This window comes from Danio rerio, chromosome 19 (assembly GCF_052040795.2).
Source record: "Danio rerio strain M-AB ecotype USA chromosome 19, GRCz13ab, whole genome shotgun sequence".
NCBI classification, from domain to species: Eukaryota; Metazoa; Chordata; class Actinopteri; order Cypriniformes; family Danionidae; genus Danio; species Danio rerio.
In genome coordinates this window covers 35898839-35916624 of record NC_141039.2, presented here as the reverse complement: position 1 = coordinate 35916624, position 17786 = coordinate 35898839, and the positions used below count along the sequence as shown (strand labels likewise).

The 17786-nt window shown below is 37.9% G+C and overlaps 1 protein-coding gene across 50 annotated transcripts in view; it reads right to left on the bottom strand.

Moving 5' to 3' along the window:
* runx1t1 (RUNX1 partner transcriptional co-repressor 1) overlaps window positions 1-17786 on the bottom strand; it is a 233037-nt gene that overhangs the window by 17821 nt on the left and 197430 nt on the right. For all 50 annotated transcript variants that reach the window (XR_015516202.2, XR_015516200.2, XR_015516201.2 and 47 more), the window contains 4 exons: window positions 16334-16471; window positions 12554-12795; window positions 9271-9360; window positions 3143-3324 (listed from right to left, as the gene is read on the bottom strand). Coding sequence is in view for 42 of the 50 variants with exons in the window: in XM_087295005.2 (XP_087151131.1) it covers window positions 3143-3324; window positions 9271-9360; window positions 12554-12795; window positions 16334-16471 (652 nt within the window). In the remaining 8 variants the exon portion in view is untranslated. The remainder of the gene's footprint in view (window positions 1-3142; window positions 3325-9270; window positions 9361-12553; window positions 12796-16333; window positions 16472-17786) is intronic.

Genomic DNA, 17786 nt, shown 5'->3' with positions numbered 1-17786 from the left:
TATGTATTAGTAATAGTATATGAAGCTTTCAAAAACATTTTTTACCAATTCCAATTTTTTTACAGTACTTTACACAAGATCCCACTGACGGTTTTTGAATGTAAGCATTTTAAATCCCAGCTAACGTCTTAATTTCCCTCAGTTTAGAAAGCCTTTTGGGGATCACTGAAAGCTGTGAACTGAATCTGAACCTCATTTCGAATTCACCTTTTTTTGTGTGTGTTTCACATATATAGGGGTAGTGCGGCACAATGGAATATTTTATTCAAATAAGTCTCCGCACGCATTTCTCTTCTAAATGAGGAGAGCGCACTAAGAATGCGTTGTGGGGTGCGCTCCTTTCCATAGCTGTAGTTTCCCGATTCCTTTGATATTAATCAGACCGAAGTGACCGTACATTGTGCTCTGTGATTAAGGACAGCATAGCTCCCTTTCAAATTCCAATATTGCTTTCTCTCTCTCTCTTTCACCCTCCTCGTTCTGAGCCCGGAGAGTCGAGTCGAGCCGAGCCGAGCTAAGCAGAAACAGAAGCGCTTAGCCAGCCGTATCTGAGCTGAGTCTCATCTGTATGTGTTATCAGCCATGTCCCCAGGCTCACCTAGCCATGCTTTAGAGCTCACGCAAAAAATGCAGGTATTACATTAAAAAAAAGATAGATAGAAAGAATAAGAAAAAGAGAGAGCTGTATATACTTCTCTAATAACCACAGGGACCTGAGCTGATATGTATTCATATAAGATAGCGTATTAAAAATTATATTTCTTCACTGAAAGGAGGAAATAATTCTGAGCTCCTGGGAGTGAACTGATATATACAGAATATATGTATCTTTTACATCGTCTCTCACAGTCCACAGCAGATATGCTCTGGTTTTACTCGGCTAGTTCGTGTTCATCTCAACAGGACGTCTCCAAAGAATAGAGCAGAATTCTCCAGATGTGTCTGGTTCCTCCAGGTTCTGCTCCGTTAAAGGATGAGAATCCAAATGACGCGTGACAATACAGACACTCATAAGCGGCTGCGATATTTCTACATACCTCCAGCTGTTTAACAAACCCTGTGTTTCTAGTCCATATATTTTTAGGTGCTTAAAGTGCACCCACTAACAAACAAATGCTCTTTTAAAGGGCACCTATTTTACCCCTTTTACACGATTTATGATAAGCTTTTGGTGTCTCCAGAATGTGTCTGTAAAGTTTCAGCTCATTATACCCATCAGATTATTTATTACAGCGTCCATTTTTGTTTTTGAGTATACTGTAGATGATTTTGTATCCTGTGGGTTTAAATGAAAATGAGCCGCTTCTCCCCGCCCACCGTTCCGACGTGTGTGACTGCTTCTCATCATGCGTGATGTCAGATAAACAGCAGTCAGTGACAGAGACAGACTTGGATGAAGCTGAAATACAGCTCATTAGTCAAAAATACCAAGTAACTTTACTTCATGTATTTATAGTGGTGTTTATTCAAGCCTGTCTGAAATGATGAGTCTCACACAAATGTCGTTTGCAGCACACACAAAGACACATTAGTGTTTACTGACACCATGCGGCTGTGGTGATTATAGAGGTTAAGAGTTAGAGTTAGTTACTGTCTTTTTTACCAACATGCTCTGTTTCAAAAACATTTTAAACTTATATAAAAATCACAGAGAGTTGTAACCAATGTTTTTATCCCAGTTCTTTGCAAAAGAATGCTCTGTGGACATGTGTCCTACATCACGTTGCAGTGGGACTCAAAATCACTGGGATTTTGATCTTATTTTAATGTCAGGAAATTTTTAAAAAGAGACTTGTTGGGTTTATAATACTTCAATATGACTAAGGAAACACTATACCTACACACAGTTCTGACCAAACAGCTTACAATAGTTTGATTTTCATCATAAGTGCGCTTTAAAACACTGAATCATAAGATCCAGAAGTATTTTAATTACTGTTGAGCTCTTCTTTTAATATCCAGGCTCAACCATAAGGAAAGCTGGCTGACCCGAGAGCAGCTTGAGAGAGATTTCTTTTAGAGCTGTTGATGTTAATTTAGTTATTTTAATTTGGCAAATTGATCTAAGGTGAGTTTAATGAAATTTGAGTTGGAAACATTGTTAATTTGAGAAACATACAGTTAAAGTCAAAATGATTAGCCCTCCTGTGTTTTTTTCTTTTCTTTTTCAATTATTTTCCAAATGATGAACAGAGCAAGGGATTTTTTCACAGTATTTTCTATAATATACTTTCTTCTGGAAAAAGCCTTATTTGTTTTATTTCAGCTAGAATAAAGGCAGTTTTTATTTTTAAGCCATTTTAGGGTCAAATTATTAGCCCCCTTAAACAATATATTTTTTTTACTAATACTGTAAACTTTATTGTCGCCTTTTGGGGTGATTTGTTCTGCAGCGTAATAGATTTACAACACATATATAATACAAACATCAAACAACATTGATAGTACTAAAAACAGCAACTATCTCTTCCCATTAAAATTCAGCAAATCAATCGCACAGAGAACAAATGAAAATAAAAATAAAAAATGTATCTGTTTGTCCATGCCAAAGAGACCCTATGCCGAGATCCTGAGGGAAGGATATGAAATGAATCAAAAAGAAGATGGGATATATTAGATGTAATCTGATGGGCATTCTTTTGATTGTCTATAGAACAAACCATTGTTATACAATGGTTTGCCTAAATACCCTAACTTGCCTATTTATCTTAAGCTTTTAAATGTAACTTTAAGCTGAATACTAGTATCTTGAAAAATATCCAGTCAAATATTATGTACTGTCATCATGGCAAAGATACAAGAAATCAATTATTAGAAATTAGTCAATAACAATATTATGTTTAGAAATGCATTGAACAAATCTTCTTTCCGTTAAACAGAAATTGGGGGACAATATAGAAAATATTAGGTGGCTAATAATTCAAGAGGCCTATAAATGCTGAATTCAACTGTAATATTAGTGTTCATTCATTTTATGTACTTTCCTCTGTATTTTTCTTGAACTGCATAAATTATATTGCGCTGGTAATTTTTAAAGAAAAAAAAAACCTGCAGGTGCAAGCAGAAATACAGTGCGATTGGCTAAATGCCAACAAAACTACAAGATTGATTGCCAGTGATGCTGGTTTAGAGTTGGCCTCACCTGTCAGGTGTTCTTCTCTTGCCATTCTCGTTGACGTCCATCAAGAGTTCAGACGAGTCGACAGGCGACGTGGTGCTTGTGTCCAGCAGAAGCTGCTCATGTTGGGCTAGGTATTGAGCCGGGTTCTGCTTGGCCAGCCGTGCACAGTGCACCAGTTCCCTCTGCAGTAGCGGGAGATTGGCCTGTAGGGGGAGATAGCGATCAGGTTGTGCAGCACTATGAAGCTGTCCACAGCCAGAGGCTCTAAACACCGCTTTTTTGTTTACTCATTATTATCATTACGGGTACATTCTTCCAAAATAAAGACACTCTGGCAGCGTTTCGAGCAGCACTCTATTGTGACCTAAAACATGCATTAGTGCCCTGGGCCCTTGATATGAGCAATCATGGTCAACACAGAAAGTGACATCTTCAAAGCAGATGGTTTTGGAGGGGGGAAATGCTCGCTTTCTTTCTGTCTCATTTCCTCTGCATCTCCGTCATGATTACTAGCTGGCTTGGCTTTCTCCGAAAGCACTCTGAGGCCTTGCCACTTCAAAGACACACCGAGGAGCATTTTCACGGCAGATGAAAGGTTTTTGTGAATCCCCATCCAGCAACAGTTGGACTACTGCTGCATCTAAACAGCACAAGGTGTTGGTTGGAGGATGATTTCTATTTTCTCTATTTCTGTGCTGTCTTCATCTCTGTTTTCTTTCTTTCTCTCTGGCCTCTGACTCTGATCTAAGACTATAATCAGACATCTTTTCAGCTCTGGAATATACTTGAGTACTCCCACAGTGTGCCTTTTCAGTGATGTAATGGCTAAAATTAGAAGCAGCTTGTTGATTGAATATTGAACGAAGCACAATGAAAGCAAAGATTTTTAAAACAGAACGTGTGGTGACTAAAAAAGCAGCCGCTGGTCATGCTGCAGATTAAATGGAGAAAATCTAAAATGTGAGACGCAAAGAATGTAAATAAATAAAGTTATTTTGATTCGTTTTAATGATGATAATGGTGGAGACTGTTTATAAAGGACCTTCTGGTTGCCAGCTGTGTGAGGCAATGGTCTGTTAGTAGTTCACTAAGGTAATTACCAGAGACCAGTGAAATTGCTTGGACCTTCAGTGACCTCAGACTTTCGTTTAAATGGCCATGGAAGTTAGTGACAGTTCTCATACAGCATCTCATGCTGCATAATGTACAATGCAAAGATTATTTCCGTACTCTGTATTTTTCTGTTTCTTTCCAATATGAATTAGCAAACAATTTCATATAAGTCAGGGCTCGACATTAAGCACTGCCCGATGGTCCGGGGCCAGCGTGCTAGACAGTAGACAGGATTGTTACTGGCCCGATCGGGCTAGTGCTGCCTTGTCACTAAAGTTTAATTTGGCTGCGACTGTTTGTCAATTTTGTGCAAATAGGGTGCTTCACTCCTAGAAGTTTGTTTTGGAACCTGTTTCATTTGCCCAGTTAGCCCAGTTCGTTTGGTATATGTAAATCTCGCAATCAAGCTTGCATCTGAGCCAAATCAGTCGGACCAAGATCGCCTAAATCAGGGTGGTCTCGGCTCGACTGAATCAAACTCAGAGCGGATTGATTGTAGTGAGAAAGCAAAACAATCCAATGAACTAACGAACCAGACTATACCACAGTGTATTATGGTTATGTAATCGCAATATACAGTATACGGCTCTATGAAGAGAGAAATAAGACTAGGGCGGGATGTCATTCCTACTGATAAATGAGCATTTCATGTCGAATACGAAAGCGAAAGCATGCTCAAATAGTACTGAGTGATGTTTCTCCGCTAGGAAAATTAGAAATAATTATTATAATAATTTGTATTAGGCCTGTTGTTTTGTTAATTTCTGCACTGACACCTTGAAAGAAAGATCAACATTGATTTGCTTCATGATCTGACTGCAGTCTCGCTTCATCATATCTCTCTATAATTTAGACCTATAATGCATAATTCTAGCCAACGTTTTTTTGATAGAGCGATTAATTCAATAGATAGATTTTTACAAAACTTGACAACTGAAATGAGACTATATACAAGAAAGTCTGACCTCTCTGTGGATGTCAAATTTAAAGTGCACATTTTCGCTTATAATATATATATATATATATATATATATATATATATATATATATATATATATATATATATATATAATATGAAAATTTCAGACGCACAAACCTCTAAGTGCTATGCAAAACCCTTTTTCTCAGGCTCCTATGTTTATGTTGAATTATTTAACTTTGAGACTTTTAAAAGAGTGTATTCTTTGCCATAAATCTGAAACTACTAAGCCTACACACATGAGCCTGATAAAAATGCTAATTTTTTAAATAATATTTCAAACGGCTATTTGAGGTTTTATATTTTATAATTTATATATTTACATCACAATTTTTTTTTAATTTAAAGAAAAGTTATGCTGAAAAAAAGTGTATGTATACAACTATGTTTGGCTTTTGACACATTATTTAAAACATGTGGTAAAAAAATAGCTATTAACTATTTTTTTTGGCGAGGCCAGTGAAAATTTTGGCAGGGCAAGTAAAAATTAGAAAAAATCTGATCAGGACTTTGATTTATTTTGTTGCGCACAGCTTTGTTTTAATTAATTTCAGATAATGGAGGTAAAACCTATAATCTTATTGTTTATCGTCATCGATTTTTTATTTAAAAAGTTTACAAACACACAATAATCCAACATGTGCTTCGATTAGATCTGAGTGTGTTCTCCAGCTCCTGTGTGGTCCATTAGCACACAGTTAGTTGGAAACCAGCATATCAAACACAAGCCGCAAAGCAGTTTGCCACGTATATGTAATCCTCTCTTCCTCTGCACCGCTAGCATGTGGTGAAGCGCCGACTATGTCACGCTGAGTACGTCTCTGAGCAATGAGGCACGGAGCCACAGAGGAACACATGTGCTTACAGGCTTTATGGAGCCTGCTGAACGAAACGGCGGCTAAATATTACAAATTTATCTGACAAGGAATCCATTTAGAGAAAATCGTAAACAAAAGCCATCAGCAGAAAGGCCGTCAGCTGGCGTCGAATTTGGATTACATCATTAGCGTGATGCACTATGCCCTTCCTGTAAACACTTCCCCGCAAAACCCAACTCTGACGGGAGGGTCGCTAGACAACATTAGCCTAATGAAAAAACGCTGCTAATGCACATTGTTGCAGCTGCGCTTCTGCACACTTTTAAAAGCCCCTGTTCCCACCGCCATATGGTATTTGTCATTAAAGGCTCCTTTGAGGAAAACCACTAAAATTAGACGAGAGGGAGAGAGGGAGCGAGAAAAAAAAAACACAAGTTGCATCTTTGATGCCACCCCTCCTGACTGGATGATACAGTAACCATATGGTGTGGAATTGAGCAAGTCAGGGAAGTTTTTCTGTTCACTTCTATGCAGTGACCGCCACAACCTCTAATGGGACCGATTTCTACAGCAGGACAAGCAGTGGATGAGATGAAATGCCTTTAAAATGGGGCGCCGCGAGAATGGAAAACGCAACAAATTGACAGACCCCTGTCCATCGTAGCCTAATGGAGTAAACAACCCACATAGCAAAATTTCTCTGGCCCAGCTCTGGCCCACACAATCAGGTTTTGCTTGGCCCACATGCCGCAGTGAATTACGGTACATGACTGGACCAAGTCTGGCTTCCAGACAAGGGCCAAACATGGACCATATCTGGGTCAAGTCAGGTTGACTAACTGGGCCTAAAATGTGCCAGATAGGTTGCTTTGTCATGATTGCAAGGAGATTGATAAACCCATGAAGCATTGTTCTTTAAGCCTTAATTATACTTTTACCTGGCACCGCATTGCGGACTTCCGCTGACTGTGTACGCAACTCAAGAAACGAGCGAGGCTTTTATGCTTGACGTGTTTGCCATTGTGATATTATTAAAACAAGGGCAAGGGCAGGTCAAAAGAAACCCACCGTAAAATCAGACGGATAAAAGTACAAAATAGAAGTACAAAATTTCCGGAACTACATCATATTAATAATATAATTTAAAATTTCATTAATTCATTCATTCATTTTCTTTTTTTTGGCTTAGTCCCTTTATTAATCTGGGGTCGCCACAGCGGAATGAACCGCCAACTTATCCAGCATATGTTTCACGCAGCGGATGAACTTCCAGCTGCAACCCATTACTAGGAAACATCCATTCTCGTTGAAGAATTTTTTACTAATTATTTTTATTAATTGTATAAATTATTTTAATGATTATAAAGATTTTTTGTTCATATCTCAGACAGTTCTACCTATTAAAGTTTATTAAAATATTTATGACAACAGAACATGAGTTGCTCTACAAATGTATTTTTTATTATAGAACTAATAAACCATTATCACCAATAAAGTAAAAAAAAAAAAAAAGTATGTTGTAAACCACAGGTGTTAAACTCAGTTCCAAAAGGGCTCTGCACAGCTCTGCACAGTTTAGTTCCAACCCTAATTAAACACACCTGATCAAACTAATTGAGTCCTTCAGGCTTGTTTGAAACCTACAGGTAAGTGTGTTGGAGCAGGGTTGGAACTAAACTGTGCAGGGCTTCGGCCCTCCAGGACTTGAGTTTGACACTCCTGTTGTAAACCGATAGGTTAAAATATTCTTTTTCAGATATCCAATAAATAAACTGTTCCTTAATTATAGTTTTGTAACTATTAATATATTTTAAATTATAAATAAATGGTGAAAAAACATTAATTTAAAAATCTGTTTTGGCTTTAACAATCTTATCTCTCAGGTTTTTCCAAACTTTTACAAAAACGTTCTTGCTTTCCCACAGCTTTTGCAATTTCTAGGCAAGAATTATTGGTCATCTGGTTATCCCTACACTGTAAAATGTGCGCACCCAAAGCAAACCTTTGCAAACACCGCAATGACATCATATTCGCCGCGCTCATTCAAGCGAACTAGTGGACGCGCCGAGTATAAACCAGGCTTTAGGCACACTATGGACATGCTTTTTCTCAAAGTGACCTGATTGGTAGAATTTTTTTCTTTACTCAAAAATAATTTGAATGTATTTTAAATGTGGGTCAAGACAGCCCAAACTTATGTGACCCACATATCAATGTTTAACATCTGGGCCAAATTCAACATTTTACATCTGGCCCAAATCTTGTGTGCCGCCTTAAAGACGGTGCCAAACCCTGGCCATGTACTGAATGAATGCCTTCTGTGCCAGCTTTATGCCAAATCTGGGCCAGAATTCTTTGCTACCTGGAACAGATTTGATCAATCTCCAACAGTTGCTTATTTCATTATTATGGAAATGGCGATAAAGGAAAGCTAAGAGCAAGAGAAAGATGGGAAACGAGGAGGAGGGGGTGAAGGTTAGACAAAGAGGGAGGCGAATGGGTAGGTTGGTGCGGCGTTTGTAATAGCTGTCACTTACAAGCAGATGAAAACGAATGGCTAACGATTGAGGCTGGATGGATACAGCCGTCAGCATATGGATCAAAGCTCATGAGAATTTAATCTCTATCAAGCGCTGCTGTCTATTTGCTACATATGTCATAAATTAGCAAACTGCGCGTTCGCTCTGCAGGCTACAATCATTTTAATCTCCAATACAAAAATGTGCCATGTGTAACTGAAATACTTCCCTTCGTCGAAAGAATAATACGCCGAGTGTTTATTTGAACGGTTCGTGTTAAGTGCTCCAACATAAACAGGGCCACAGACACATTTAACTGTAATGAAATAAGGGTCGCAGTGACAAATGGGCGGCAGGGAGGGCAAAGGTTGATATTCTCCCAGACAACAGATCGTCTTACTGTGGTAATGCTTTCAGATGTGGCCTGCCCTCCCAAATTCAGCGTGTGAGAAAATCGACAGCAGAACAAGGGATTCCATCGACACATGGGAATAAATAGACACATTGTGCTGTGGGACGGGATCTTATGGTGCTGTTAGACTCACATCACATTATGTAATTCCAATTATAAAAAATAGTCCAATTGATTAAGATTGAGGTCTCTTTGCACATTAGATATCCATTTAAAAATGAGGGATGAAAAAAATCAATAGCTTAAAGAAATATGTATCAGTGCTTCAGTTGTTTAAATGCATCCCAGATTTCTTGATTGAGCAATACCTTCAGAAACGGGATGACAAACGGTCGGAGTGGGAAGTTGGTCGCTTCTTGCAGTTTGGAGTGGAATTCCTCAATGGTTAGAGTGGAGTTCTGCAGGGAGAGAGGAAAAAAGAGGGCGCATGCATGAATACATGTGGAAAACATTATGAGATAATATTACTTATTGGAGGCAAAACTATATCCTGCTGAAGATTGAATGATTTGAAGACTGTAATGGGAGTCATATGGATGGCTGCGGTGAAAGGCCTAGAATGGGGAAGTTTGATCTGGCAGCATGTGCTGACCGCATCATCGTTGCGTCAACAAACACATGCACAAACACAACTACAGATGCAGCATAACACCGTAAAGCTTGCTCTGCGAGATAAAACATGGCATAAACATCAGAAGGCACACAGAAGATACGAGCCTTTAACAAAAACGTGTCTTGTTTTGCTACCAAACTGACATATATCTCAGCCCTGTTAAAATGTATAAAGGAGAAATGACTCGATTGGATTTCTCCTGCTTTCCGCTCTATCATCTTTTAACAGACTGATAGGACACCATTTTCAATTTTCGAGATGTTATTTCCAAGAGAGTTAGTGGAGGGAAAGATGGGAAAGAGAGCAGGGAGTCGTACATTTGAGAAAAATACACAGGCTTTTTTTTTCTCCCCTCATTTCCCAGACCTGAATTTTGTTACATTAGGCTTACATCTGTTCGGCCAGATTGCAGCGGCCTGTTTTGACAGCCAGAAAGCCTCCTGAGCTTTTCTCCAGCATCGGCGGCGCTAATTAAGTGTGTCACTCTTTTCAATAAGGCAGAGTGGGGAGCGAATTAAAAAGAGCCACGGAAGCCAAGGGGACACAAGGAAGCCTCTGCATGTAGACACAGCAAAAAATAAACAAATGCCCGCTGAAAAAAAGAGCTTTCCTTTGGAATGGCTAATTAAAGCAGCCCTCCTCTAGTACAAGCTGCTATTTCGCCTTTGTTTATTCCATAACTACATATTAGCGAAAATAACGCCGCGGTGCAGCTTATGCTGCACATCTTGTCAAGTGGATTTTTTTTTCCACAGTTTTGTTGCTATCCTTAGCTACAAATGCATTCTGTTTGATTTGTTGTTGTTGGACAAGCCTTTATACAATGAAAGAAAAACAAGATTTTTTTGGCAAAACCTTTTTGGTGGCAAAAAAACAAAATAAATAAAATTTTCCTGTGAAAACTTTTTTAGAAGATATAAGCCACTGTACGCTTCTCCATTTTAGTTTTTTATTTCATACTGCAACAACCATCTAAGCAAAACCCATTATCGGAACAGAAACTGGACTGGCATTCAAAAACGGGAGAGATTGTGTAGTTTAGGCTAAATAAATTAATGAAGAAGTCTGATATACAGTATATCACCAAAATTCATTCCCGCCATGGCTACATTACAGCTTCTCATTCAAAACATTTAGTCGTTGTTTTAATTTTTTTATACTGGGTTATAATCACTCCAAAACATATTAAAAGGTAAGTAAATTATAACAGAGCAAACTTTTCTGTAATCATAGTAGTGCTGTGCAGTGTTTGTTTAACCCTTTAAGGTGACATGCTGACTGACTGACTGACAGGTGTGTGATGCGTGAAGTCAGCAAACACGACGTAGCTTTCAGTTATATTGAACACATAATTATACTTTATGTATAAATAAAGGTCTATGGTTCTGCAAACAAGGACTTTATCTTGCTGGAGTTTAAGGCCGTTTCACTTATCTTCAGGATGCATCAATGCCATGTACTGTAGGTCTATTGGAGACATTCATAAATATTCCTAGCAAAGTCAAATAAATGTTAGAGACATCCTCATTCAGTAAATGACCGCGGTAAAATAAGTTTGACGTTTGACATTCATTAGACATTTGGTTTCAAACAGTTTCAATTATCTGCTCCTTTTCGCATGCTCGTATTACATAAATGTGATCTCGACATGTAATACCACGCTAGGTCTGTGCGATTTGGGAAAAATTTCTAATTGTGATTTTAATTGTGAACAGATATTGCGATTTCGATTTGAATTGTGATTTAATTTTGTAGTCAAGACTGAGCTCAATAATCTGGATCGTAGCTTCTTACTGCTAAAATGCAGTGAGTGTTAGTTAAACAGGAACTGTACAGATATTAACTCCAACATTTATTCAAACTGTTTTAAAATATTCATAATTGAAACACCCCTTTTTTTCTCCAGAGCAAACAGTAAACAAATAAAATGACATTATATCAAATTAGGGAGATAACAATTATGAAAATACAGAACACTCAGCAAAACTAACATTGCTTTCTGTAGCCTATATTGTCTAAAAACTAAATAATTATCGCAGATGCTACAAAAATATCACAACATTCAACGTCCAACTTTATTACTGCAAAATGGCAAAATTATGTGTGAGGTGGAAGTGTATATCTCCTTTCCAGCATTTGGATGAGGTTTTTAAATCCCTCTTTGTTCACTGCAATAAAAGGCACCGTGTCTTTAGCGAGGTCTTTAACTTTGCTGTTGCTAGATTGAGCATCACAAGCAAAACTTTTAGTTAATTTTTAGCAAGATGCTCCTCAAATAGCCGGCTAGGGTGCTTTTTTAGGTGCTGGTTGTTGTATTTCCTTGGGCTGTGGCAACAATTCTGTGACAGCTCTTACAAATGACCTGATTTTGTTCAGTATCTATGACTTCGAAACCAAGATATTCCCATATTATCAATGTAATGTTTTTCTTTGATATTACTTCATCTATGAATGCTTTTGAAGCAGCAGACGCCATCATCTTACTTGTTCAAACTTTACTGTTTGTTTGTTTTATTGTGGGCATTCTGCATAGTTAAGTTCAATCAAAATTGTGCATAACGAAAGCGCGCTCATTCAATTAGCTAGTAAGACTTGTCACACACACATTTGCTCTGGGTGGTGGAAATTAAATAATATAGATTTCATATCGTAGCCTCTTGCAATTAGCTAATCTCATTGTTTCTAACCACAATTATGATTCGATTTTGATTAAACGCACAGCCCTATACCACACACACGGCATTTGTCATTGAAATAACACCACAGGTAGTTGTAGATCTGTGTAAAAGGCCTGCAATCACAGCTGGAAAAAAAATCCTAGAGGAAACACTGTAGACTGCTAATTTACATGAAGACATTTTGATAAAGATAAAACAAATGCTGAATAAACGGTTTTCAATCATAAATTAGGCTGGGTCAATTTTGATTTTATACCCACATCAGTCACCAACAGATCTGATTTGCGACTACAAACTTACCACAAGTCCTAAGACCAGCGTGCGAACTCGTTCTCCTATCTCAGGCGAGATGTCATTGCCGAACTGCTGTAGTGTTGTGAGGAAGCGTTTGAGCTTGCTCAGCTGCCTTGCTCCACAGGCCGGTGGCAGCTGTTGATTGGCCAGCGAGGATGAAGATGATGACGAAGGCCCATTGCTGAAGCCATTGGGTGGAGATGGAGCTCCATTTAGTGCAGTGGGAGAGTGACTGGTGCCATTCGTTACTGGAAAACAGAACGATGATTATTTCCACACACCACAAAGAGAACGCTGGCATCTATTTTTAACTGGAGCGCAGTGAATGATTCTAAACCCTAAAGATTCGTATTAAACACTGCCAGGAACGTTCCTCAAAAGGAAAGCTTTGTCAAAAATGACTGACAGCGCTTGAATGAGGCTCTTATGACAGTGGAGCATTTGTTTTGAATCAGCCACAGCAGCTCTGAGAAGGAAGCTGTGCGTTCCTGCATCCATACATCAGACACATTAAGTCCAGAGGAGGAGAATACATGTGGTCGAGTGCCCCCCGCGCCACGATGAGAAACATACGCAGCGGAGGGATGCAGCTTGGAATCAACGTCTCTCTAATGAGATTAGGCTGCGTGATAGCCTCGTTTGCCTGGCCTCCCTCCAACAGAACCGAAACGAGATACTTGAGCTGCATCTGGTAACAATTACATGGAGGGGAAATCAAAGCGCTTGCTTTGTTAAACCTTCAGAATGTATAATTAGAGTCTGCCTTTAAAAAGGCTCCGGATTGCTTCAGACCCGGCTTTGCTTTTTGTCTCTCTTTTTTCATAAGCGCTAATTGCAGAGTCCAACTGATCTGTTTTTAGGGATGTAACATCAGAGAGAGGAATGCGTTACTGCTGTTGACAGCACACCACTGCTCAATTACTCTGACATGGTGCTGGGAGGCTGCAGCACGGACGGCTTTGATAGCGAGCCACTCCAGAGTTCCCCTGAGCTGGCATGTGTGATGCTCTTTGTGGCATCAGCCAGCGGGCAGAGGCAAAAATCTGCAGGTCAGAAGACGAGGGGAACTCATGTCGGCTGTAATGAGGCGAGTGCAAAACCACATATTCTTTCAATTTCAAAGCTGACTGATTATCGGAGTGATTAGTCAAGCAGCTGGCCTTAAAGCCCTGGATAATTTTACTGCTTTACTTTTGAATAGTTTGATCCTTCTCTGTTCGGATTTTCTAATGTTTCAATGTTTGTGTTTTGTTCCTAGATGTTTGTACCATATGCCACTTGGTTTTTTATGTAATCTAGAGCATCAGAAAGGACCTTCATCAACGTACATTATTTGAAATATTAGTTTTGATCTTTAAAGCTGCATTGACATTTCTGAAATGTACATGTCCCGAGGATATATTTTAAAAAATCCACACAAAACAGTAAAAGTAACGTTTTTAACTAAACTAAAAACTTAAAAACAAACCTAATGTATATGATTGGAAATTTAACAAGAAAGTGCAAAATTTCAGCAATATTTTAGCACTGCTCAAATTAGATCTGAAATAAATACCCATATTATTTTCCATCCTCAATGCATAACTTTAGGGACACAGACAGAACAGATTTATTATTAGTTTGTTTCTATAAGCACATCTCTTTTAAATTGACATTGCTAAATATTTAGTTTTGCTGCTACTGCACATGTATTGCAATTTGAAAGCAATTTCAAGAGATGATTTGAATAAAACTATTGGAAAAGAATTCATTATTTTAGAATGGCTGGAAAGCTTTTGTCAGGCGGTGTGTCTGAATAAAATTTAATAAACACCTTTCAAGAACAAATAAATACAATTCAACTTGAATGCAACTTGCCTGAAATGTTTACACAGTAACATGCCTTAAAAAGACATAAAAATGACAATCATTCACTCCATTATATTTAAACTTTGCAATTAATTCACAAATTAATTGCATTTCAAACTGTGGTGCCTGGTTGATTATGATTCCTGTGCTGCACACATTGATGTTGAAATTGTACATTATGCAGCCTTTTTTAATAATAACTTATTTATACTTTGAATGCAGAAAACGTATGCATCAATATAATGTATGCACTCAATATTAAAATCTGTTTACTGTATTTGTTTCAAATCTTATTGACTTTCTTTCCTCTGTTAAACACAAAGTAAAACATTTTGAAGAAATCTGAAAACATTGACTTCCACAGCATTTGTTTTTTCCTACTATTTGAGTTAATGATAACAGGTTTTCAGCTTACTTCAAAGGTTTGAAACCACTTGAGGTTGAGAAAACAGTGAGTAAATGTTCATTTGTGGGTGAACTATCTCTTTAAGGGGCAGCACAGTGGCTTAGTTATTAGCACTGTTGCCTCACAACAAGAAGGTCGCTGGTTCGAGTCCCGACTGGGCCAGTTGGCCTTTCTGTGTGGCGTTTGCATGTTCTCCCCGTGTTCATTTGGGTTTCCTCTGGGTGTTCCGGTTTACCCCACATTCCAAAGACATGCGTTATAAGTGAATTGGATAAACTAAATTGGCTGTGGTGTATGTGTATGTGAGAATGTATGGGTGTTTCCAAGTACTGGGTTGCAGCTGGAAGGGCAAGGCGCTTACAAATAAAATGTCTTACAAGGCGCTTTAAATAAAATGTATTATTATTATTATTATTATTTGTATTAAATATGCTGGATAAGTTGGAGGTTTAATCCATTGTGAGGACTTCTGATGAATAAAGGGACTAAGCCGAAGGAAAATGAAGAAATAAGTATCCCTTTAAAGGTTTACTACACTGCTAAGTGTGATTAGTTAAATTTTAGTTTAATAAAGTGAGTAAACTCGTTACCTTAAAACTATTAAGTAAATAAACTTTGAGCATAATTATAAAAATAAGTTGAGTCAACAAGCTTTTAAAAAAAGTGAGTAAATAGCAGTTGGTTTACTCCCTTTTTAATCTGTATTAATATTCTGTATGCTCTTGGACTAATTTCATATATTTATGAAATAAAAATATTTAGTGCGATGCAATTGTTTTTTAAAAAAAGCCCAGAGTGTCTTCTTTCCAAAGATATATGAACTGTGAATGCAGACCAAATCATTCAGCAACTGTTAAGGTTTTAGTTTGGGAAGGATGTTTTTTAGAAAATGCCTCTGTTGGTGAGGGAGAGAAGGACAACGATATATAGCCTTGGAAAACCTTTTACAGAAAACTCATCTTGCATGCTATCTTCATCAAATTTAAAATGTAAGCTCACGAGACACTTGGCTTTCAATGCATATTTGTTTTAGGTCATTAATGTTTTCCAGTTTTTGTATATGGAAAAACAAATATTGAACACAATCTCATTTTTTTTCTCATTACTTCATAATGTATAACCTTTCATATTTTTTTAGCATAACTTTCTAGATGAACCAAAGTAAAGCTCAAAATGTCTTCTTTCCAATGATAGCTAATTTTTGTTTGCAACTCACTGGGGTCAAGCACTGTTACTATTTAAAGTTAGGTAGGTATAAATCCCCAAAAGTGAGTGCTGGCTAACAGTAAAGTAACCATTAGCTATTCATTCATTAAATTCCGTTGGCTTAGTCCCTTATTTAGCAGGGGCCGCCACAGGGAAATGAACCACCAACTATTCCAACAAATGTTTTAGGCAGCGGATGCTCTTCCAGCTGCAACCCAGTACTAGGAAACGAATTGCTATACACTGAATGAAAATATTTGAACACTTCCTACTCTGTGCTATTCAAACGCATTGTTCTTCTGCAGAGGGATAGGCCGAATACTCACATGCTGTGGGGGTGAAGGAGCTGGTCCTGGGAGCTCCCTGTGTGGTGGGGGGAGGAGGCATGGTGGGCGGAGTTAACCTGGACTGTGTTTTCACATCAGCAGGTGAGTCGGGCATGGTGGAGCGCTTCTCAGTGCGATCTGCAGAAGAAAAAGTAGAACAGTTCTTGTGAGACCTCAGTGATATCCCAACAGCTGCCTCTCCACAGCACCTGAGCTCTGGTAAGACATACACACATAGCTGCATACGCGGCGCACGCCTTTAGAGAGTTCATAGATAGTAACACCAGTCAAATTCCAGCTGTCATCCCTATTTCCCAAATGATCAAAGACACCAGCAATACTCTCATTAAAACGTTTCAGAAATCTGGAGGAACCCCACAGAGATCGCCGACATCTCCAACACACATGTAATGTCTAAAGTACCCCGTTCCTCTAAATTAGAAAGTCAGTCAACCCATTTTACACTTGATTATGGTTAACAATAACAATGATGGATGATTTCCACTGTACATATGCTTGCATGTAAATAAAGCGTGCTATCACTGTGCTTCAATGTTGCTTTCTCAACTAAAAACATAGAAGATTTAGTCGACTAAAACTAGACTAAAACTAAAACGATTCAGAAGATGAAAATATGACTAAAACTAAAATAGAATTTGAGTCAAAAGTCTACGACTAAAACTAAATCAAAATTCGCTGTCAAAATTAACATTGGAGTGTACATGGTGCAAATTCTGATGGGAAGATTGCATGTCCACGTACATGTCACAAGTAATTTAATGTGAAAATCGTTCAGACACAGTGATATACGACACTATTTTATGACCCTGGGAATTCTGAAGCAATTGCATGAAATTTCATGCCAAAAACATGGACAGAGGAAAACATTGCTTTCAGAGCCTCTCTCTCATAACATTACACATCATGCTGCATACAGAACACACACCTCATGTATCCAAGCTGACATCTTCTGAACTTTTTTCAAATGTAAAAATGGGAGCTTATAAGCCACTCGGCTTCAGTTCCTCTTACATGTTACAAGCCGCAACCAAATAAGCATCAACGATTACCATGCGACTTCTCTCAGTGGGGAAAAAAATAATGTGTATGAGCTTGTACAACATCAAAAACAGCACCTTGTACATTCACCTTAAGAGCTTAGTCATCTACAGTATGACTCCCAATATTATCCATTTCGCTCTTAAAGCTTGAAATGCTATTGTTAACTATAACTATTAAAAACTGCTTGTTTATCAAATGAAAATTATTATTGAATTGAAATATTTATTATCTGTACTATCTTTAAAGCTTTAGAAATTTTGCCAAATCGAATGACATTGGCTTAGGTGTTAAATGTTAGAAATTAATTTAACCCAACACTAATATACAAACAAAAGCTAAATAGAAACTGAAATTTTTTAATAAATAAATAAATAAATAAATAAATAAATAT